At 40.6% G+C, this 23834-nt stretch overlaps 1 protein-coding gene across 1 annotated transcript in view; it reads right to left on the reverse strand.

The window, feature by feature from the left end:
* Window positions 1-1039: 1039 nt before the first annotated feature.
* Window positions 1040-23834, reverse strand: part of CCNYL1 (cyclin Y like 1) — a 34883-nt gene continuing 12088 nt past the window's right edge. Inside the window, exons 2-10 of the mRNA XM_085228023.1 lie at window positions 20471-20545; window positions 18705-18739; window positions 16945-17045; window positions 15557-15592; window positions 14761-14812; window positions 11444-11563; window positions 9335-9501; window positions 5572-5734; window positions 1040-2789 (exon numbers count right to left, since the gene is read on the reverse strand). Of these exons, the coding sequence (XP_085084149.1) occupies window positions 2673-2789; window positions 5572-5734; window positions 9335-9501; window positions 11444-11563; window positions 14761-14812; window positions 15557-15592; window positions 16945-17045; window positions 18705-18739; window positions 20471-20545 (866 nt within the window). The 3' untranslated portion in view covers window positions 1040-2672. The remainder of the gene's footprint in view (window positions 2790-5571; window positions 5735-9334; window positions 9502-11443; window positions 11564-14760; window positions 14813-15556; window positions 15593-16944; window positions 17046-18704; window positions 18740-20470; window positions 20546-23834) is intronic.

The following is a 23834-nucleotide window of genomic DNA, read 5'->3' on the forward strand; positions in this document are numbered from 1 at the left end:
ATTCTCATCGCAGGCTGTTGTTGCTGGGTGTTCTTCCAAGGGAACAGAGGTAGGTACATTCACTGTAACACTAGTGTTCTAGCTATGATTCTATTATTTTTCTTTTTGCCTTTGTACGAAAAATACTGCCAACAAATAAAGCACGGCTCAGCTCCCTGCAGAACCCACCCTGCAAATGCAATTCCCTCTGAAATTGTATCTATCTTCTTCAACTGCACTCTTTTAAAAGTTTTACTTCCCACTGATTATCTAAGAAATGCTGTAGGTATGTTTTCCAGGATCTCTTTCATATGGCCCAGAATGTTAAGGGGAATTGCTATTTGCCCCTCTCTTATGAAATCATGATTCTATTGGGAAAGTGCTCTGGGCTAAGCTACAGAAAAACTAAAACCAGTTAAAGTTTAGGCAAAATTAAGTTGGGAGCAGCAGGTTCCTGGACAAGAGTACAGCTGTCTGAGTTGACACCGACCTGACAGGCAGATCAGCAGGACAAGCCTCGCTCTACTTCGGCAAAAAGGTAAGTGAATGCCACAAGTTCCTGCTGAGCACCTTAGAGCTGAATGGCTGCATCTACAGAAATCATGTGCCTGCCCACAGTGAAGCGAATCCAGACCCATCACAGAAAGTAAAAGGCACCTGGTTGCTTGTAGGTTCCTATTTAGTGCTCAAGAGAGGATTTAAAAACTTCCAGTTGGCATCAGACAGATATTGTAGCAGGCTGAGTCAAATTCCAAACTAAAACAAGTGGAAATAGCCAGGCAGCTACAGAAGGCTTCTGCCGCTCATCCAGCTGAGGGCCCATGCTGCAGAGCAAGCAGCTCACAGTTGCCCAATGACCTCTGCTGCGGGCTTCAGAGACATTCCCAAGTAATCTCAGCAAAATGAACATGAGGGGAAGGTACGGCTGACAGGGAAGGCCTTAATATACATTGATTCCACAGCCCCTCACTTCCTCTCAAACGTGAAAGAAGCTGTACAGCAGCAAATAGAGGAGGGATTAAATCAGACAACTGTACAGAATACACAGTTTACCTTTAACTTTAATTAAAATAGAGTTTATTAGCTTTTCTTTTAATACAAACATGAGAAAGGAAAACCACCTGAAGATGTAGCATTATTTCCAAAATTCAGTTGTGATCAATACCTGAAGTGCCAAGTTACATGGATCTGAGAGCCAGGGGCAGGCATATTTGCATACCACAAAAGACAATATGCATCATTTTAACAGCTGAGTGTAGTCAGACTGATTGTTACACTCAGACCCCCCTCTCAAAAGCATGTGGACTCACTGTTTAGTGTGAGTTTCTGGACCTTGGCTAGATGAAGTGCACAGAAACTGTGCCATTTGGAGGGAGATCTGCTCCTAGACAAACTGCCTAGAATCTATTTGGATCCAAGAAGGGAAGATATTACAAAGGCTTGTAACAGGAAGAGTCTAGTAATACTTATCCTGCTTAGAGTTCAGTTTCAGAGCCTGAAAGTAAGGTCCATTCCAAAGTCTCAGAAGGAACAAAAACCCAAGCCTTAAAAGCAGTTGCACAAAATAAAATTCACTTTGGAGGAAAAAAGAAAAAAAAGTTTTAGAGAAATATTTTTGATAATTTTCAATTATTATTATTATTATTTTTTTCAATCTACCTGGTTAGGTAGTCCAAGATTCTCAAACTCTATCTTATCATGATTGTAAATCCCTCCCAAGAAACAAAACCTTAAGGGGAGCCAAGTGGATGCACGATATCAGCTTTAGGAACTCCACTGTATATAGCACAAGAGATCTGCAGTAGAACTCGAGAAGCAGTGCTGCACACATGCCATTCACCACTGGATTGCTACGCTGTTTGGGATGGTGATGATATTTCCAGACCAACTTTCTCATTCAATGCCTCAGAAAAAATATACAGCTTGCGTCTCTTCCAGAGCTATAACAAGTATTAGAAAATGAGAGAAGCACCATAATTCACAAGAAATGCAGCATGGACCCTATATATTTTAACAATACAGAAAACCATCTCTCTGCCACCACTCAAAACCTACTAAGTCCTTTGACAGTCTACTGGAGTGAAGTTGTTGGTGCAGAGTTGGGATTCCTTCCTGCTGTGCAGCTTCTTGGTTATGAACAGATCACCAATAATAGCAGCTTTTAGTAGCCAAACCAGGGAAAAACCATCAACACATGTCAAGGCTGTTTGTTGTTTTCAGCTCCAGAGTGGTTTGATACTTTAAAGAGTCCCACGTTCTGTTTTGTTTTTAACACCGCACTGACCTGAAGTACAAATGCGGTGAGACTCTGAATGACAGGGGAGAGGAGGGAAGAACATTGTAACTATAGTCATGTGGTTAGTGTTTAAATTCTAAAATTTAAAACTACTTGTTATTAAAAACCTCAAGAGTTCACAGCTATAGGCCTACATAGTAAGCAAACATCTGTGGGAAAAAGATGGAGAGAAGTTTGTTTTTGCATCTCTGGATAAATTAAAAAGGAGAGAGTGGATCTGACAAAGATCTTGTCTTGCACCAAGTATGCTCCTCAAGCTCTGGGCTCCCTTGGCTAATTTTACCCCTCCTCTCCTTTTGCTGGAAGACACCATCACCGCTGGCTTGTGTGCATGGAGTGGTGGTATTCCTCCAATTCGTGTGGACGCTGGTTCATGGTGCTGCACCTTTCGCTCTCCTCAGGAGAGGATGGCATTAGAACGGCGGATACCAACTAAATTATCAGCACTGAAAGATCGTCTCATAGCAGCTTTTGACAAGTCTTTGTATTTATCTTCACACAGCCGGGAGATAGCCTGGGTATCACGTTCAGAAACAAAAGTACACATTAGAAAAGCTGGAACATTTCAAGGAAGTTTTTACAAAGCATCATACCAACAGCACAGGCACTCTGCAGCTGTGGCACTATTGGTTGTTTTACCTACAGGGTCAGGAAAGAATTACCACTTTGGAAGGAAAATATTAAGGGGGTCTCTCCTCATGCTATCAAGAACCTTATCCATTAGGAGTCAAGACAATAAAAAGGTGAGTCTTGTTATCTAATGGAAAACTTGGATCCATTTCAGACTTTACAAGTTCATGTAAGTTATGTTCCAAATTGTACCTAGTAGCTAGGTCTGGTGTTTGGGCTTCTAACAGCACTAAAATGCACAAAGGGGTTTATGAGAGAAAAGGCTCAAGCCAAAATGGTTTCTGCACTCCCTCAAGAACCCTGCCCTTGGTCACTCGGTACGAGTGAGCCCAGAAAACAGAGGTGTACGAGAGGGATCTATTTTCCCTTTACCATCTCTACACCTTCTCCTCTAGGCTGCTTTTTCCACCAAAGACCACTCATATAGTCAGGTCAAGAAGGGAGGGCAGCTCTCTGCTCAATGGCACAGCAATAGCTGGGGCATTAATACAGCTATTACATATCCACACATGTGGACAACTTTGTATTTAACTGTTTTTTCAGCCACTTACTGGCTTACCTCTGCTCTGCTCATTTAGCTAGTCAAGCTGCCTTTATTCTGGTGCAGCCTTTTTAGTGCCAGCCTAATTATTTCCCGTATAACACGCAATTGTGCAGAAAACCGTGCGTGTCCTCCCCTGCAAAGCCTGTTTCTGACTGAAGCTTTCAGACACAATCAGTGCAAATAAATAAGGATACCAGTAATAAAAAGCTGGACTGAATTTCAGTCCTGAACATTTACTGCCATTAATAATTTACCACCTATCAGGAGACAAACTTTCAGAATGCTACAATCAGCTACAAGTCTACACCTTCCCTTTAAGGCAGCACCCATTCAGCACAGCCCAGCGTTCTGGAAGTTCAAAAGGTGAAAAAGCACTCTGAGCATGAATAAACCCCTAAGTGTATTTTAAAATAATTATTTACATTTATTTCTGCCGACCTTCTGGAGGCATGCATTTGGCTCAAGAGTGGCATTCTTTAAGACACTGGCTGTATGAGCTCCTGGTGCAAGACCAGACAGACTCTCCATCCTGTTTTAATGCTAGCACATCAATCATAAGGCAACCTGCGTTGACATATTTAGCCCCAGTCACCCATATGTTATAAATCAGTTTTCACCCCCTGGAATACTAATTCACTGCTTCACAGAGGTGCCTATCTGCTCCTCAAATTCTTCTAACAGAAAGGTAGAATTAAAAAGTTTAGCAAATGGCTTAAATATTTATCACATTTTAAAATTAAAAACCGAAGCATCCTATGTATGCACATTAGTGAGTGTGTTATGGCAAATCACATGCTGTACTGAAAATCACTCTGCTTTTAAACACCAAGCCCCCAAATGTTAGCAAAGAAACAGGCTTACAACCTGTAAATCATCCACTTATGCCACAGGCTCTGAGCAGTTCAGTAAACAATTTCCAGTGGAATATGAACTGCCCTACAACCAGATTTACAATTAGTGACAGTGTTAGCTTAAAGTGTGAGTAACAAGGGTGAAACAAAGCAGAAGAGCTGCGTTGCTTCACTTTAAATAGAGGAATTTGTAGGCATATCATACCTATCATTCCAAAGGACAAGGGGGGATAAGGCTTATTACCAAAGTTCAACCACCTCTGGGTGGAAATAAAAAAACTGGCACTTGGCAGAATTACTGGAGGTGGACAACAGAACAATATAAGCTGATAATCCTGCAGAACGCCCCTGTCTGAATGGGGCATCAGTGTACATGGGGTCTGTGTTTAATGTCTTTGTTGAAAGGTCAAGAAAAACACATATGCACGGTTGTCAACTGACAGTTGAAAGGCTGCATTAGTCAAGAGGAAAGTTTTGCCTGGGAACCCAGGTAATTCAGGTATTTTCAAAATCTCTTACATATATCCTCCAACTAGGAAGAAAGTTCGACGCTGCTTAAGTTCTTTAACATGAAGCCTCCACATGAAAGAACGCTGTGGGGACTTGCACCAGGGCAGCTTCTCCATTTAGCAAAAACGGCCAGTCATCTGTATTTACACTCCTCTGGGCATGCTGAAGTGTTCCTAAGAAGCAACTATTCTAAAAGTTTGCCTTAAAATAACATTTCTTTGGAAAGGTGAGTTCTACAGATTATGAAAAGTAACATTAATTCTGCAGCTGTCCCCCTAACAAATGGTTTATTAAACCGTGAGAGCAGCAAGAGCACTCCCTCTAGATTTAAAAGCAGCTGTGCAGTAGGATGCAGTGGGAAACCTTCAGCTGGTAGTATTTAGAAAGGTCCAAGTGTGACTGTCTCTCAGTGCTTGGAATACAGACTGTGAGCAGGGAAAGACAGACAATCCATTACATATGACACTATCCTTTCAATCTTCAGTAGCCTAGCTGAACTGTGGTTCCTTATACAACACCCACTTTATTCAGTGATCTGCTAGATTTCCACTCCTTCCTCAGAGAACTAACTTAGCCCAGGCATGGTTTTAGAAGTGCTAGCTGCAGCCAGAAAAGGGTTAAATCAGCCTGTAATAAGACTAATCTAACAGCTTTTTGGTTTTTCTAACCGCCACTTAATATGATTAGCAACAGACACTCCTAGTACACACAGACACACACACATGCAACAGTCCCCTGCTCAGGCAACCTCAGGCCATTACCTCCAGTTTCTGTGCTCTCTCTTTACTAAGAGGCTCCAGCAGAAAGCTCAGGTTATTGTCATCTGCTAGGGAGCGAAGATCGAAGTAGTATTTGGCGTAAACACTGGCAGGAACATTGATATTAAACTGCAGTAGCTCCAAGAAGTGTCTTTCCATCTCATTCCTAGGAGGGACAGAGAACAAAGGAAAAAAAACACTGCTTTAGCTGGGGAAAAAAAAACCACAACAACAAAAAAACCAACAGAACAACTGGAGACCTCTAGGCTATTTGTAAAACCAGCAACTTTGAACTAGTCATTGAGAGGCCTGCATTATTCGTTTCAAGAGATGGTTCATTCACTGGTGCTCGAAACAAGGTGCAGCTTTTGGGTCCTGGCACTTTCAGCTGGAAGAGAAAGGTAGTGCCCTGTCGTGCACTCGCAGGCTGACCAGGAGGCTCATTCTTCAGAGTTCCATTAGTGCGGCTGTACAATTCATGCGCCATTCTCACTCTCTCGTACAGCCCCACGCTATAGTGACAGATGAAAGGAATGATGTATGCTGTTTATTAGCTCTGAAGAACTTACAGACATTTTCACCAGGCTGATAACAGGAAGGGGGTTTATTGAAGTAGAGTTGGACTAACAAAAGCAGTAGGCAGATCACCACGGCAACAAATGGATCTATGAAGAGCTGCTGCTATTATCTCACAGAAAAAAGCCTCTTGAAGCAACATGGATTCATCTCCAATAAATAAATAAATAAGCAGCATTAGGTGGGAGAAGGAATTTTCTCCTCAATAGCATTAGGCAGGATAACAAAGTACTGTGTTAAAGAGTGCTGTTTGGTTTTTACTCACTTGTCTGCTTTCACAGGGCAAAATATTTGGAGGAAAGTGAGGAAAACTGTGCCACAAAAAAAGGCCGTTTCAGCTACTGTACTGTGCTCAGCTAAAAAAGAGTTTTTCCTGATGTAAATAAAATCAACCTGGAAGAAATGAGTGGTATCCAAACCACTCAGTGGTTGTTTTACTGGAACAGACCTTCATCTACAGAAGGTCTCTGTAAGTTGGTTAACTGCAAATACACGAGGGAATAAGGGGCACTGATTCAGTGGGAGCTTTTAAAATGGATGTTTTACCTATCAGAAGGGGAAAATATATCAAAGAACCATCCAGGTTGTGTCCTGTACTGGATGGTGGGTGTCAGTATCAATAGCAGCTTTGTGCTTGTTTCTAGTATAGTGGACTTGAGTACCATTGAACCTAGTGCCAAAATTAATTTCCTGTTCATATGGTCATAAGCCTATAGAAATGTAAATCAGATAATGTTTTGATGATCAGCTGATCAGAGCTTGATTTATCCCTGTGAATAAATACTCTTCACTGCCCCTTTTGTACTCACTACACTAATTTAATTGTATAAAAATACAATTCTTCATTGGATTAACAAGTCTATTTATAGTGGTTTAAAACCTGGGAAAGCATAATTCCCGTGTGTTTCCTGTGCTTTATTTACAAATATACGTGTCTGAAAGAATGAACAGCATGTGTCCCCTTAACAAGCAATCATAGCAAGATTAGCAGCTGCACAGTTAATTTTTCAGTGATTATGGATTCATTCTCATCAAAGCAAGCAAGTTTTGACAAAGGATGACTTCCAAATATCAGTTTAATTTCCTTTTTTTTCTTCCCATAGGAATATGTAAATAAAACCAAACCAAAAATCCTTTTCAGTAAAACAAAAACAAAAACCAACTGCAAAACTACAACTACAAAAGCTTGCAATTAAGCACAGTGCCAACCATTAATTGAAGGTAGTATTATAAGCTTAAAACTCAGTTTTGCTGAGTATTCTAAGCAGTTTTTCAGGGCTCTGTCTGTAGTAAAATTACCCAATCTGAGATAAGTGAACTCTGCCCTGCTGCAGCAGTACAGGGCCTGGCTGGGCACCCCGGACACTGTCAGAAGGGGGTGCTGCAGTTTCTGACCACGCCTACATTCAAAGGTCGAAACCATTTCAAATTAGATGGGATCACAGAAAAACAAACAAACAAAAAAAAACCCCCACCAAACTGGAGGAGAAGCAGCCTAAAATCTTTTTTTGCCCTACCACCACCACTGCCTTGAAAACGTAAGTACCAACAATTTCAGTAGACCCAGCACCAGCAATAGAGAATAAGCATCCTGCTTATTACAGATGTTTCAGTGCTATCAGTTTGATTTATCCCTAGGAGGACTAGAAGAAGACACATCAAAAAGAGCAAGATGTATACCCTGGCACTCCCAGCACTGCTGACCTCACTTCAGCCATCTCAGAGCTATTTGCAATAACGCTTCAACTGTGTTCCTCAGAGAGATAAGCACTCGAGCCAGGTTGAGTGAAGATGCACATTGTATAAAATCACTAATTATGCTTTCCTGAAAGCATGGCTGCATAGTCCTGCTTTTGGGGACAAAGAACTCCCAGACAAGGGGTACCTATAAAACAAGATACTATGTTTCCTGTTGCTGTTCGCAAAGTAAAATTTGAAAAACTAAGAACTGTTTTGGAAACTAAAAATGGGGGAGTTTTCTGTATTTCCTTCATCCCCGAAAACTAGAAGGAAGAGCACATTTCTCTTACTAAGGAGTCCTAGATAAATACTATATTTTAAACGTTAGCTCGAAGCTGAATCCAGAGAAGAAAACTTTGGGCAAGGACAGAATATCTGACATGGGGAGCCTACCAGTGCTATGTGCAAATTGCTACTGCCTGTTTGCTCCTGTACTAGAATGGACTTGTACAATGTAGGCCTGGACACACAGTTGCTCACAGTGTGATAAAACTCAGAAACACACAGGGCATTTAATGAAGTTTATTGAAGCCAGAATGAATGATACCAAGCTAACCTAGTATTTCTACCACCATCGTTATAAAAGGAATGCAGAAGGAAGCAGAGAGAGGGAGAGAGCTTCACAAAAAGGAATATAACGGAAAATATTACGGGCCAAATCTACTCCCCACAAACATGCTTCTAGCCCATAGCACTTGGTGTGAAGCCACCATGATGTACACACTCTGAACATCCTCTGAAACTGCAGAAACTATAGGACTTAAAGCTGACTTCATAAAGAAAAAAGAGCGGATTCCAAAGTTATCAAAAACTGGTACCTGTGTCTGAGACAAGAATATATACAAGAAACAGCTCTACATGAACAAGCAGTAGTAAGATTGTAGGCAAGTCTATGAACACACCTGACAAAGAGGCCCTGTCGCAATAGTTGGATGCAAGACACACAGCCACAGATACTAACAGAAATGACACTTGTCATCCAAGAGCACCAGCTAAGAATTCAGGCCTTGAAATATTTATGCATTGGCTGGATGCAGGAGCAGACACTTAAGTCACAAGTTTCAGCTTACCTTGCAATTTTTCTAATTCTAAGCAAAAATGCATTAAATGAGATGATAATTTTTATTTTCCAAAAAGATTTTTGATAAGACTTAAAAACTGGGCTGTTAAGAGTTCTGCCAATGCAAAGCTGCAAGTCCCATGGCCCATCGCTGGGGGAACGATGTTAACAAAAAACTTTGAAGTTGCTCACCTCAGTAGTTAGAAATGATAATAAAGATTTGTCTCAAAGACAGCTGAAGCGTAGTTCCCTAGGTTAAAAAAGAGGTAGTGAAGCCTGACACCAGAGATGCACTGTATGTATCCTGCAGCACATACATAGAGAGACATTCAACATGGCACTATCGTGACAACTGCCGTTTAGAAAACATTGTAAAAACTTGCAACTTACATGTCCTCAACAGTAATGTCCTTCAATATTTGGCAGTAATCCACATTCCAAACAGCCTGATCATCCCAGACTTTAGAAGCCAGTAGAATAGCTCCTAAGACTATCCTCTTCCAGTTACTAGGACAGATGTCAATCTCTGCATAGGTTAAAAGCCTTTCCAAATAAACCTGTTAAAAAAAAAAAAAAAAACAGTTTTACATGTGGAATCAAGAGTTGGAGCTGATTTCTGATCAAACACTCCAGTCAGATAAAACTATGTCATTCCATTATCATTAAGAGTCTAAAAGAAATTATTGGTGATAACTACATAGGTTGTTTTGAAAATAATGCCTCCTATTTATTTCCAGGGAAACTACAAAAGATACAAAGGGCACAACAACACTGTTTGATAGAGCAAATTCTCAGCTACAAGACACTATTTTTCAATACAGTCAGCACCATGAGCTATGCATCTTCTCCAGCAATTAACAGGAGGTTGTGTGCTGTGCTTGTAAAAATCTGCACCAGCAGATGTGACCCAGTGTTGCTACTACTGAAATGCACCACCCACTGCCTCACTGTGCTCGCATCCACTGTTTGGTCTCCATAAATGCTCAGTGAGCAGTGACGAACGCCAGCGAGTGGTGTTTTTTCCTGCATGGAGGAATTCAGTAACACATCTTTGCTCCATTCACACTTCCCTGTCAGATGCCATTTGGTCAGACTGCCCCTCTGTGGTTGTATGTCACACACACAACATGCAATGGAATATCGGTGGGAAGCTTCAGCCTCTAATGCCATACCACTAAGATTTGCCTCTGATGTCATGGGCCAACAGAATAAAACAGCAGGCATTGCTTTTGGAGCAGTCACTGTATTTACACTTCAGAATCACAACTTTCAAGAGCAACAGGTTCCTAGTTTTGTTATTCTGTTACTGAAACCGGGTCAAAGGTCCCAGTGAAATCTCAGATAACCTGGTGGGTGCAGGAAGCTGTTGTACAGGTCTATGGGCAGCATCAACTCTTATTTACCAGGTCTCCCTAGGCTTTCTTCCCATCTTTTGCTAGCAGCCTTCGAGGGGACTGAAAGCGTTCCTGTAATAACAGAGCCATCTAGTGGTAAAGACCACTTTAAAAAACAACTCAATTTTTAAAATACTTTAGATGTCAAGGTTGCCTGGGATTATCATCCCTTTCTGTCAAATTGCTCGCATGTCTCTGGAAAAGCAGAAACTGAGCCTGCTTAATTGCCACACTGTCTTTTGGCGATAGTTCTTCTCTGTTCTTTTCAGATTGTTCTGCAGACAAGCCACAATGAAGACTGAAGTCTAGTATGCAACAAAGCACAGTTTAAGAGACCTTCTAATGCAGTGATTGTATAGGCTGTGTTTTTTCCCTTTCCCTTCAGGTATTTATGTGAGTATGTGTGTGTGTGTATACGTGCACGCACGTAAACATATGTGTGTGCATAAAGATCAGTACTTTTTAAACCCATCTCGCTTTTGGAAAGCAAACAACACACTCTGGTGAGATGATTTTCTCTTACTACTATTCTCAATTTCCACACACCTTCATGTCACATGGGTCCAAAAAGAAAAGAAAAAAAAAAAAAAAGAAAAAGGGAGCAGATAGAAAGGTATCTGTGACTGAAGGACATAATAATAAGAAAAGTTAATCTCCTGGAATTCCTCCACTATTGATTCTCAGCCTCTTATGGCATGTTATTTGCACTGTTCCAGTTAATACAAATTCAAATGTGCACTCTGTACCACAGAAATAAAACATGACTTTGTGTATGATCTTAATACGCCCCACAAGTTTATGGTATCTCATGTTCTGCCTCTCTCAAGCTTCTTCAGTGAGTTATATATATTATGAAATTAAAAAATATCTGAATGGACAAGTTTAATTAAGTATTACACATTTAAATACAGGAAAGCTAAGATCCTTTTAAGTTATCCACTTCTGTAACTACTTGGAAATATTTTCTAATGAACTCATTGTATGGCGTCTTCATTATTAACATGATTTCATGGGATAGTGTAATATCTCAGTTCAGCCCAGTTCATTCACTGAGGGGAAAGACGTCTTCCAAAAGCTTAAGACTCTGTAATGAAGCATCTCTTACCAGTGTCACTATTGCACATTCAGCTGTCAGCTGCGCAGCGCTGAAAAGCGTCCGAACAAAGCGGTAGATGTGCTTGTGATCAGGGTCATGCTTGTAGTAGTCATCCGGAACTTCTTCCCGCTGAAATAAAGCCCTCTGAATTACTGAAAGTTTGTCTTACTACTAACCAAGAAGAGCAATCATACAGTTACTTCTTCTCAACAAGCAGAAGCTTATGCAACCTTTTCCATCTAATTGGCAAACCACAATCATACACTGAAAGAAACAAATAGCATTGCAATGTTATGAATGTTAGAAATGAACCTAAAAACACAATAGTTTTGGCTGATATATTTGTTGTCAACACTATCTGCATATGTAAGGCTAATGGGAAAGAGCATGAAAAGTCTTCACAGGACATTTTCTTGAGAAATTCCACGAAGATAACAAAGGTAACCAACAGCTAGATTCAATTCTGATGTGATGCTAAGCTGCTTCTAAATACAGCAAAGAATACAAGCTTATTACAGAAATACATTAGTCTGTAAAAGCAATGCTAAAATGACTGTTAAGCAATATCAAGGCCCCAGAAAGAAAGATTGTGCTCTCTCCAGAAATCTAACAGTGATCTTAGACCTAAAAACCTGTCAGAAAAAGAGACAAGAGAACAAGATACTGAAATTGAATCATAGAATTGTTCAGGTTGGAAAAGATCTTGAGGATCATTAAGTCCAGCCAGAACCTAACCATACTACCCTAACTCTAACAATCTTCCAACATCCAAATGGTTTTTAAACATATCCAGGGATGGTGACCTATACCTCCCCTGGTGCAACTTGAGGCCATTTGCCCTCATCCTGTCACCAGTGAGAAGAGACCGACCCCATTCTCACTGCAATTACCTTTGAGATACTGGAAGAGAGCAATAAGGTCTCCCTCAGCCTCCTCTTCCCCAGATTAAAAAGCCCCAGTTCCTACAGTCTTTCTTCATAGGACATATTCTCCAAGCCCTTCACAAGCCTTGCTGCCCTTCTTTGGACCTGCTCCAGCACCTCAGTATCCTTTTTGTACTGAGGTGCCCAAAACTGAACACAATACTCGAGATGAGGCCTCACCAAAGCCGAGTACAGGGGCAGGATGACTTCCCTAGTCCTGCTCACCACACCATTCCTGATACAAGCCAGGATGCCATTGGCCTTCTTGGCCACCTGGGCACACTGCTGGCTCATATTCAGCCGACTGTCCATCAATACACCAAGGTCCCTTTCCATCAGGCAGCTTTCCAGCCACTCCTCCCCAAGCCTGTAGGGTTGTCTGGAGTTGTTGTGACCAAAGTGACCAAATAGGACCCGACACTTGGCCCTATTGAAACTCATACAGTTTGCCTTGGCCCATCGATCCAGTCTATCCAGGTCCCTCTGTAGTGCCTTTCTCCCCTCCTGCAGATCAAAACTCCCTCCCAACTTGGTGTCATCTGTGAACTTACTGAGGGTGCACTCAATCCGCTCATCAAGATCATTAATAAAGATGTTAAATAGGAGCTGCCCCAGTATCGAGTCCTGGGGGACACCACTCGTGACCAGCAGCCAACTGGATTTAACTTCACTGACCACAACTCTTTGGGCCCGGCCATCCAGCCAGTGTTTCACCCAGCAGAGTGTAAGCCCATCCACACCATGTGCAGCCGCTTCTCCATGAGGATGCTGTGGGGCACAGTGTCAGTGGCTTTTCTGAAGTCCAGGTAGACCACATCGACAGCCTTACCTTCATCCACTAAGCAGGTCACCTTGTCATAAAATGAAGTCAGGTTTGTCAAACAGGATCTACCATTTGTAAACCCACGCTGACTGGGCCTGATCCCCTGGTTGACCTTTAACTGATCCATGATGGCTCCCGAGATTATCCATTCCATAACCTTTCGTGACACTGATATGAAACTGATAGGTCTGTAGCTACCGGGATCATCTTTCTGGACAAAACTGAACACAAAAGTTGACCGGACAAAATTGACCACAAGGCAGAAGTACCTGCACGTGAAAGTGCATTTTTGCTGACTAAAAGTGGGGAGGAAAAGACTGAGAACATTATTTGTGATTAAGCCCTATGATGCTACTAACACAAAAGTTTGTTCTTCTGCAGTGAAGCACAACAGAGCCAGGACAGTTACCTGCATTTGGACTTCCTTGTGACCGAATCTTTAGAGGACAACACGTGCAGCTAATTATTAAAGGAACAATGGGTACTAGGCCCCAAACCCTATTGCTGTAGACACTGTAATTATTACTTTTCCCCTCATAAGCATGATGCATGGTCTTTACTGTTTTTTTGTCTGTATTCTGAACTATGATAGAAGAAGCCTTTAACTGTTCCCTAAAGGATACAGTGATTTCCCTTTATTCATACTCACTAAATAGGACATAAGCAATAGATCATAAGATGTTAAATAAATGCTAAATAAAGGAAATAGACTGTCTGAACAATGATATGACATCATCTTCCATAAACAGTTCTCAAAGCAAATCAGCTGATACAGGCAGATACAACAGTTTGGGACCAGACATTTCTGCTGAAGTGCAACAGTGTACAAGAAACCTTCCATAAAGCTCTTCTCCTGAAGTTCATTACTTTCATTAGGTTACATTTATTATGTATAATTCCTTGCACAACGGGTCCTGTTTATGGATGAACCTCTATCAAAACTTTAAAGATATAATTATTTATTAACAACTGCTTATTAACAAGTGAAGGAAGAGAGCTAAGTTAAGCTGCTTTCACTCTGGTAAGTCAAAGAACAATTTTTAAAGCTTTGTCAAATTCATTTCAAGTGATAGACAAAATAAAGTAAGCAGTCCTGCCATGCTCAGACTGGACACAAGGCACGCACTCCACTCCCGAGCTAGCCAGTACTGTCAGGCTTTGCATCTTAGAGGCCATTTACAAAGGCACTGGTCACATTAGAATCACATACAGGATGCTCCAAGGTGTTAGTACAAGCAGCATTATACCATGGTTTTAAAATTTTGCCTTTTATGACCTACTGTCTTGTACAAATACTACTTGTAAATATTCCATTTACAATCTAAATGGCTAGGCACGTGCCTACTGTATTTCAGATAATGCATAGAAAAACATATGTTGCACTATTGAGAAAGAGTGGTATAACTGATACCGGAACTCTACAGGACACCATCTGCACCACCTTCTATATAAAGATGTAATTTTAAATAATTTGCTTCTGATCTTCTGATCTGGTGCTAATACATTTTTGTAACTTCTACAAATCAAGATTAAAAAAAAAAATAACACATACACAGAAGCTCAAAAAAAAAAAAACTTACTGTGAGAGGATGAGATTTTTCATCAAAAATATCCAATGATCTGTCTGAATCTCTGCAAAGCAAAGATCTGTTTTAACACCAAGACTTCATTGGTAATGCTATGCTCCACTAAAAATATTACCCATTGAAGAATAAAGGAACATTTTTTATAGTTCAGCTTTTCCTACAACAATATATAAAGCTATATTGCATTTTTTGCAAAGCCTTTAATGGTGAGATCTTACAACCAAATATTTAACAAGATAAACAATGAACCCATGTTCTCACCAGTAAATCCAACCAAATTTCCAAATACAGAAGCCATCGCTTATATTATACTCAGTGCACTTCTCCATTAAAATGTGACACTGTCTCATTCGTGGCATTTATTATTTTAGAAAGGCAGCTGCAATTTTGAAGTGTGCTGTAATTAGCTGTAATGGCAGTGGTTATTTGTACACAGGACACGGTGTTCCTTCAAACATCAAAACTAATCTGTCCCTCTGTACTCAGGAAAAGTGAAACCAAATCTAAAGGCTGGTTTGCAGTGACTTAAATGTACCTCCTTCACTCTCTCTGCTTTGATATCTTATGCTTCGTTGATGAAGAAGCGTGTACCTTTGGACAGGCATTTCACTGACCATTATGTATCAGCTCAAGAGGGGTACAAAGAGAAGGCAGGTACATCATCAAGTTTCCAGATTTTTTCAACTCCACTAAGTTACAAGTAGTTGTTACTGAAACACCATGGCCATAACCCTGGCTCAAAAATAAAACTGATAAGTTTTAGAATAAAATAACGCTGGAGTTTACTCACCTGTTTTTTATATGGTAGAATATTGCTAATGTTACGCTAAAAAGAAAGAGAGAAAAAAAGTCTTAAAGTATATTCTGTGCAGACTATTCCACTGCAGAAGCTGTTGCTCAGCGCAAACTGTTCAAAATCTATTAACTCTTCTCACATTCCTAAGTATCCCATGCCACATTTCTGTTCGTCACCTGCCTGAACAGAATCTACCCAAATCAAATTTGCTAGCCAAACTGCTTTTAAATGTGGTACAGTTATTTGTGCCATGAAAGAGTTACACCAAATTTTAAGCACATACCTTCACTGTGATTAAGTGATATTTATTGAAAATACAGACTATTCATAACTGAAGTATGGTAACAGTTCTATCTGAGGTTACATAAACCCTTGTAACTTTGCATCTCTTGCTATGTAGTTTAGGATACGTCTAAGTCTAAAAACAGAGCAAAATAAAGAATGCCAGCATAATCCAAGGAGGATTCAGCCTGTGCTGAGTCAACTCAGACAATAAAGGTGACACTCATCTAATGCGGCCAGATTTCCTATTTTTGTAGTGACAACAGGAATACTGCCATCAAAAAAAGCCATCATGGACAAGCACTGATCTATTGCCAGCTATGCAAGGCTTAAAAGTGGCAATGGCACCAAAGAACAAGTGATGTGCTCAATATCTGTTTGAAATCAATTTGAAAGCAGCAAATCAACTTAGGTATTTCCAGTCTCTATTGAACTGTTAAGATAGTAAAGCTTTCTGGGCCTGAAGCTCTTCTACCTTTCACTCTGAGTGCTTCTCATTTCTCACCTGGTATAGTTTACATGAAAAGAACAGTTTCTGTAGTATCCAACAGATAAAACAGTCAGATAAAAAACTGGAGAACCAAAAAGACTAAATAATTCTCTTAACTACCCAAAGGAACAAACGCACCAGAAAAACGTAGGCAGACTGGAAGTAAAACCGAAGCCAACAACCTACCTTTATCCACAACTAGAGGGCAGACTAACACCACTGGCAAGCAGCAAACAGTCCTATAAACTTTTCCTGAGACTTCCTACAAAATCCATTTCAAGTTTTCCCAGATCTACAATCTGATCACTGAACTCCTCCCAGTACATACTTTAAAACCCAAAATGCCGACACATTTCTGCACTGGTTCTGGTTCTCAAATGTATGATAACTCATTCAAAATACGCATTAGCTCTGTAGCTTTAAAAAAACCAACAATAACTCTGCTTCAGTAGTCTCAATTACCCAGACTCCTACACCCCTTCCACAACTAACCTGAACAGGCAAAGCTGTGTTCCTATCACTCAGCTGTATGGCTAGCTTTTAAACAGACAATGCCACAAAATCCCAAACAGATGTTGCTTAGTCCCTGTCAAGAACGAATGGTTCTTACCACTTTATTGTGCTTCTAAGATTAGGTTGACTGACCGTACTGTCATCTATAAATATTGTTGAGCATGAGCTGTATTTTTTTGTAAGCTGTCCTGGAGAAACCTAAGGGAGAAGAACAGGAAAGAAATTCATGAAGATTGATTATGTAAAGCTTGGTTTACCACACTCAATACTGGCTTTAAAGCTAAAGTAGCTACTGAGATCTTTGAAGATGACTGCTCCTGATGTGCATGTTACCTCATAGCCATCAAATTGCTTAGAACATCCTTTGTATAACACAGGCTTATAAGCCATCTCTTGCAATACACAACACATTTTCAGATGACTACTTTTCAGCAGAAATAGCTGCAGCTAAAGCAGCAAGTCCTCTGGTTTTCTCAGCTCTCCTCTACTCCATTCTTGTCAGATCTGAGGTCTCCATCTTTCCTCTCCATTATGTATTTTCTTATAATTCGCTCTATCTCCATCTTCTCCCTTCATCATACCATACCCTACATCTTTATGCTTTCTGGTTATCCAGCATCTCTCCCTGTAGAAACAATTTTGCTTTTGGGGCTGTGTTTTATTCCATTTTAGAAAACAATAAACCTTCTCCTAACATTACTCTCTTCAATCATGTCTTGCTAAGCACCTGGAGTCTGGAAATAAAGACTATCATGTTCCATCACCTATGCTAATACGTAGATTTAATACTTGAAGAAATTCTCCTACCTTATTGTAACACTAACTCAAGCTTCCTTGAGCAGTTTTAGCCTGGAACTCGGGCTAGAACACTGCAACTGAGAAAAGAGCTTTAATCTAGCAATTGAAGATTAATTGGTTTTGCCATCATCGCTTTAAATGCCCTGTCTAAAAACTTGAAGGACTTCCATATGAAAAGGCTGACACCCTTCAAAGCATAATGGCTGCCTGGGAGCATCTCCCACTCCAGCGGAAGTCTGCCAGCAAAAATGAAGCAATTACAGTTCACCTTGGTGCTGGGAGACTGAAACTGGAGTTGTAAGGGAAGAAGGTGTGGGGGGGAACGCGACATCACAGTTGTACTCAATACAATAGTTGTGAAATAGTGTTATCTTACCAGTAACTTATCAGTAGACACTTCAGCTTGGCAATGTTTTTAAACTTTGTTTACTAACTTTCACTTTTAGCCTTACTAGTAAAAAATGTCTGTATCCACTTATTAATGACATTCCATCTTTTATATCTTTTTAAATTGTGTCAAAGAAAAATGTCTAATGTGTGCAGAAGCTTGGAGCACGTATTCAGCTACTGGTTTATCATTTGTTCTTGCTAATGATACCATTTATTCATCATTCTCTTAATGCTGAACACATTTCTTAGAATAAGCCTTGCAGCGATGCTCAAAGAGCAAGTTGTTTAAGACTTGTCATCTCAGCTAAGAAATTAATTCAGTTTTATTCCTGTTTCAAATACTAACAAAGGCAGTTTGACTTTATTTTATTCTATACTGTTTTGGAATGCTCAAGAATGATATGACAGAATCCATTATTATTCATTCTTTCGCCATCAGCCGCTCTTATTCATTCTTTTGCCATCAGCCGCTCTATGCTCTATAATACCATGCTTGTTTATTTTTTTTTTTTTAAAACAGGCAAAGACAATTCAGTTTTATCTTGCTAACAAGGATTTAGAATGAATGCAGGACTACATATGTACAACCACTACAGCTGTTTCTGGAATTTGTCTTTATCTCATGTACTCACATTACCTAATGGCACACTACCTCTGAGTTTTACTCACGTGGTTGATGTGGTTACTCTTCCTCTTCTCTCGCACTAGAAAAATGGAGAAAGAGTATCAACTGAAAAGTTTCTAAAATGTAATCCTGATACATACTATTAATCTAGTCTTCTCAAGTATGTGAGCATTAAAAGTTTCTAATTTCACTTCTAGGTCTCTGGAAGAGTGAATTTTTAACAAAAATGCTAAGTTTTATCAAGCTATAAATGATGTACTACTTCCAGTTATCCACATGTATGCTCTGGAAAACTACCTGTTGCACTAAGAGAAAAGCATCTCAGCACTGAAAAAGATATTGCACATCATGGAAAAACTGGATTAAAGATAGTTTGAATAGACAATGTCTAATGCCAAACAGCACTCAGCAAAAAGAAGTGAAAGCATCACACTGTGACTCTGCCAGAGACACACGAAGAAAGTGAGATGCCCACCATAATATATGTGCTCTCTCCTATTAGACAGCATAAGATAAAAGGTGTTTCACTACAGAGAAGACGCAGGAACAAGCAGTATTATCAGGTAACTGCAACCTCTTTATCTGACCATCTCAAATTGTGTCAGACTTCCTGAAAAAAAAACAGACGAGGATTAACTTTCAGCTGCTGTAAGAGCATCAGAGAAGCAGAACAGTGCTGTTAAAGGAGAGCTGAGAGTTGCAGGCATGTAGTTTGAGGAGTGCAACAAGCTGTACATGTGACCAGTCTGGGCAGATGATAGACCCTTTCCACAAAGGACTGCCCTTAGACAATCACCACCCGTAAGCAGGGCACATTCTCACACATTAGAAGCCACCCCAGAAGAGGCCTGCACTTCTTTTGTACCATCTCCTCTGGGGAATCACACCACTGCCCCTTTCCTCTGCTCAGAGATTACCTGAGCGCTGCAGAGCTGATACAAGTGATGATTTCACCTCTCGCAGTATTAGCAGCACTGAAGTGACAGACTGCCAAAACAACACTACTGCCCTGTGGGGAAGCTCCTACAAGGTAGAAGATTCTGTGGCTTTCCATCATCCCAAGTGCAATACTAGCTTAGAAAAAATGCTTCAAACAAGAATTAACTACAAAAGGCACAGAAGCATTATCTTAAGCTCCTTTTTTTGTTGCAGCTTCATGTCCTAGTATTGTCAGAATTATTTTTTATTTAGTAGAGGTGCAATATGAAAGCACCTCTACTAATAAAAGTATTTTGAGTATGTAGCTATGGTAATTGCTTATAATTGACTTTCTGATTTAAATAAGGGCTCTGCAAAGAAACTGAAAATCCCAATACATCCATGTAATTAAAACAGGATTCAAGAATAATTATGCTGCTGAAGCTATTCATATCACTTCAAACAACACATGCAGAAGCAATCGATTAGGACTGATGGCTTAGGCTTACAATTCCCCACATAAAACTTTTTTTTTTTTTAACCTAAAACTATTTTTTTTTAAACTTCAACTTAGAAAAAAAATGTTTTTAAGAGTCCTTGGACGTAAAAGGAAAAATGAAACAAAAATCCCCACCTGCACGAAGTTGAGTTCCATTTGTGAAGCACAAACACCTTGCTCAGAAATCTCCTGATATTTAAGTCTTTATTATCACAAGTGTTTTTTAAGCATTACATAAATAGCATACAGATGCATTTCTGTGCTAACATGGAAATTATTAATCCCTATGCCTTGAAAAAATTAATTCAAATGTTCTCATGGTACGTAAATAAAACAGGCAATTTTTTTTCTGTTTTCCTCCCCACTTTTTAATTGGAAAAAACCTTTGCTTACCATCTGTTTGAGACTTGCTCAGGAAAATTGTGCTTGCTCTAGGATGATCAGACGGATTGGATTCCAAGGCTAAATCTGAAAGAGAAAGGACAGAAAAGGAGAGGCTGTCAACAGAGGACTAAGATTACTGCAAGGTTCTCATCCAGCCTTAAAATGCTCGAGTGCAGTGATGGAATCAAGATCAGAAAGACACAAAATGAGCTCTCTAAAGCAAAATCTCTCTTTTGCCAAGACAAACAAGAATCTGGCATTTTCCTCTCAGAAAAAAGCCTGCGGACTCATTCCTACCACCACACTGCTCTCTCAAGTAGCACGCGGTGTCCATCAGAACCAAGGCAGGGCAGGCAGCTGGAAGCAGAGCCTGGGTTCAGTACCAGGCAGAAAGCCAGAGCCTCACTGAGGCCTGAATTTACAGAAACGGACATTGCAGGCCTTACTCTCCCTCTACGCTTTATGCATCCAGCTGGTCAGTAAATAATCTTAGTGATCTTATAAAGAGTTCAGTAAGCAACAATAGTGTGCTGATAAGTATTAAAACATGGATCTAATACTATTCTTTTGGAATTTCAAGTAAAACTCAGCGTAGCCGATATATAGCCAGATAAAAATAAAATGATGGCTTTACTCCTTTGCTGCAACAAACTAGTGGTGGCACTAGATAAGGATACAGTGTTCCCTTAGATTAAGATAATAGTGAACTACTAAAAACATCACGATGAATTTTGATCTGCATTAGCGTAACTTCTGCAAGCCGCTGTTTTTGCTGTTGTTTTTGCACACACTAACTTCTGTAAGCACAGAAGCAGAACCATCACTTTAACAGTAGGATCCTGGAAGGAGCAAACTCTCAGCAACTTACATTCTCATCTTCATGTGTTCTATTTATGCCATGCTAACCATCAAAACAAGCAAGCTCACAAACCTGCATCAGTGTTCCAAGGCAGTATGTCAGTGTTTTTCTAAGAGTGTGACAACTGCAAAGTTATCAAAGAATCACCATCAACTTTTCATGGAAAAAAAAATACAAGAGCTTTTTATGCACATGACAAAAGAGCTCTGGGTGAACAACAACCAAGCACACATAAACCATCTTGCTGGAAGCCTTAGCGACAGGAATCCACAGCACAGACACAGCCCTCACGTGTCAGTGACAGAACAGAACTGTGAGAGAGCACGTACACCAAGAGTTCTTGTTTCAAGTTCCCATTGTAACACAACATCAGTACCTAGGTCTGGATATTCTCCAGGTACTTGGCTGACATCACTGATGTCAGTCCAACAGCATCATTCTGACTCCAGTCCAAGATGCAGACCACCATAACTTTGAATCTCTAATACGCAAATACAGCAGCCAGCACCCATTACGGAATGTGACAATTTTTCATCCAGGAATTTTCCCTCTCAAAAAAGGGAAAGCTATGAAAGAAAGTCATCTTGAGCAGGTTGTAAAAGCTAATGGGAAGTCAAGTCCAACCACCATGGGTTTGTGAAGGGTAGGTCCTGCTTAACCAACCGTCCTCTCCTTCCACAATCTAGTGATCTGCCTGTTGGATGAGGGAAAGGCTGTTGATGTGGTCTACCTTGACTTCAGCAAAGCCTTTGACACTGTCTCCCATAGTATTCTCTTGGAGAAGCTGGCAGCCTGTGGCTTAGATAGGTACACTCTTTGCTGGGTAAAGAACTGGTTGGAAGGCCGGGCCCAGAAAGTGATGATGAATTAAATCCAGTTGCCGACCGATCATGAGTGGTGCTCCCCAGGAATCGGTACTGGGGCCTGTCCTCTTCAATATCTTTATTGATGACCTGGATGAGGGCATTGAGTGTACCCTCAGTAAGTTTGCAGATGACACCAAGTTGGCTGGAAGTGCTGAACTGCCTGGGGATTGAAAGGCCCTGCAGAGGGATCTGGACAGGCTGGATAGCTGGGCTGAAGCCAATAGGACAAGATTCAACAAGACCAAGTGCTGGATCTTGCGCTTTGGTCACAACAACCCTAGGCAACGTTACAGGCTTGGGGCAGAGTGGCTGGAAGACTGCGTAGAGGAAATGGACCTGGGGGTATTGGTCTATGCTCAGCTGAACATTAGCCAGCAGTGTGCACAAGAGGCCAAGAAGACCAATGGCATCCTGGTTTGCATCAGAAATAGTCTTGCAAGCAGGAGCAGGGAAGTAATTGTCCCTCTGTACTCAGCACTGGTGAGGCCACACCTCAAGTACTATGTTTGATTTTGGGCCCCTCACCACAAGAAAGCCATTGAGGCCATGGAACATATTCAGAGAAGGGCAAATAAGTTGCTCCAGGGGAGATTCAGGCTGGATGTTAGGAAATACTGCCTTTCCAAAAGAGTGGCCAGGCACTGGAATGGGCTGCCGAGGGAGGTGGTGGAGTCACCAACCCTGGAGGGAGGTTTTTCAAGGAACATTTAGACATCGTGTTGAGGGACACAGTTCAGTGAGAACTATAGGCAACAGATGGACAGTTGGACTGGATGATCTTGTACGTCTCTTCCAACTTCAGCAACTCTATGATTCTAACACAAAAGCAGTGTTTCTATTTCCACTTTACTGTGCTCATTCATGGCATACAGTAAGCAGATACAGGCATTTAGTCACGTACTTAAAAATGTTAAGAGGTCCAGAAGTCCTAAAACAGAATTTGCCTTACTGCTTATTCATAAAGTACCACTTGTACATATCTGGTTATCTGAAAAAAAATTCAGCATGTAATAGCATGCCACACTAGCACATTTTAACTACTATTTGTAATATCTCAACAAATAGCATAACCTGTTTAAAACTTGTCCATAGATTATAGTGTACTAAAACCAATTTGGCAAAATCATTTTAAAAAGATAATATGGAGAGCAACTCTAGCTTTCCATGTTAGCACTCTAAAGAAAAAAAAAAAAAACTACTAAAAAAAAAAAAGCCACCGTAAATCAAAGAATTTGTTGATGATGGTAAACTTCAAGTAACTTTTTGAATTTGAGAGAGAGGTTATTCAGAAATGGAAGTATTTTACTAGATTGCATTCAGTTTTGGGACCCCCATTACAAGAAAGATGTTGAGGCGTTGGAGTGCATCCAGAGAAGGGCAACAAAGCTGTGAAAGTCTGGAGCACAAGTATGATGAGGAACCGCTGAGGGAACTGGGATTGTTCAATCTGGAGGTGGCTCAAGGGAGACCTCATCACTCTCTACAACTCCCTGAAAAGGAGGCTATGGTAAGGTGGGGGCTAGCCTCTTCTGCCAGATAGTAGCAACAGGATGAGAGGGAATGGCCTCAAGTTGTGCCAGGGGAAGTTCAGGTTGGGGATTAGAAAGGATTCCTTCTCAGAAAGAGCACCAGCACAAGCTGCTCAGGC

Source organism: Meleagris gallopavo, chromosome 7 (assembly GCF_905368555.1).
Source record: "Meleagris gallopavo chromosome 7, MGAL_WU_HG_1.1, whole genome shotgun sequence".
Lineage (NCBI taxonomy): Eukaryota > Metazoa > Chordata > Aves > Galliformes > Phasianidae > Meleagris > Meleagris gallopavo.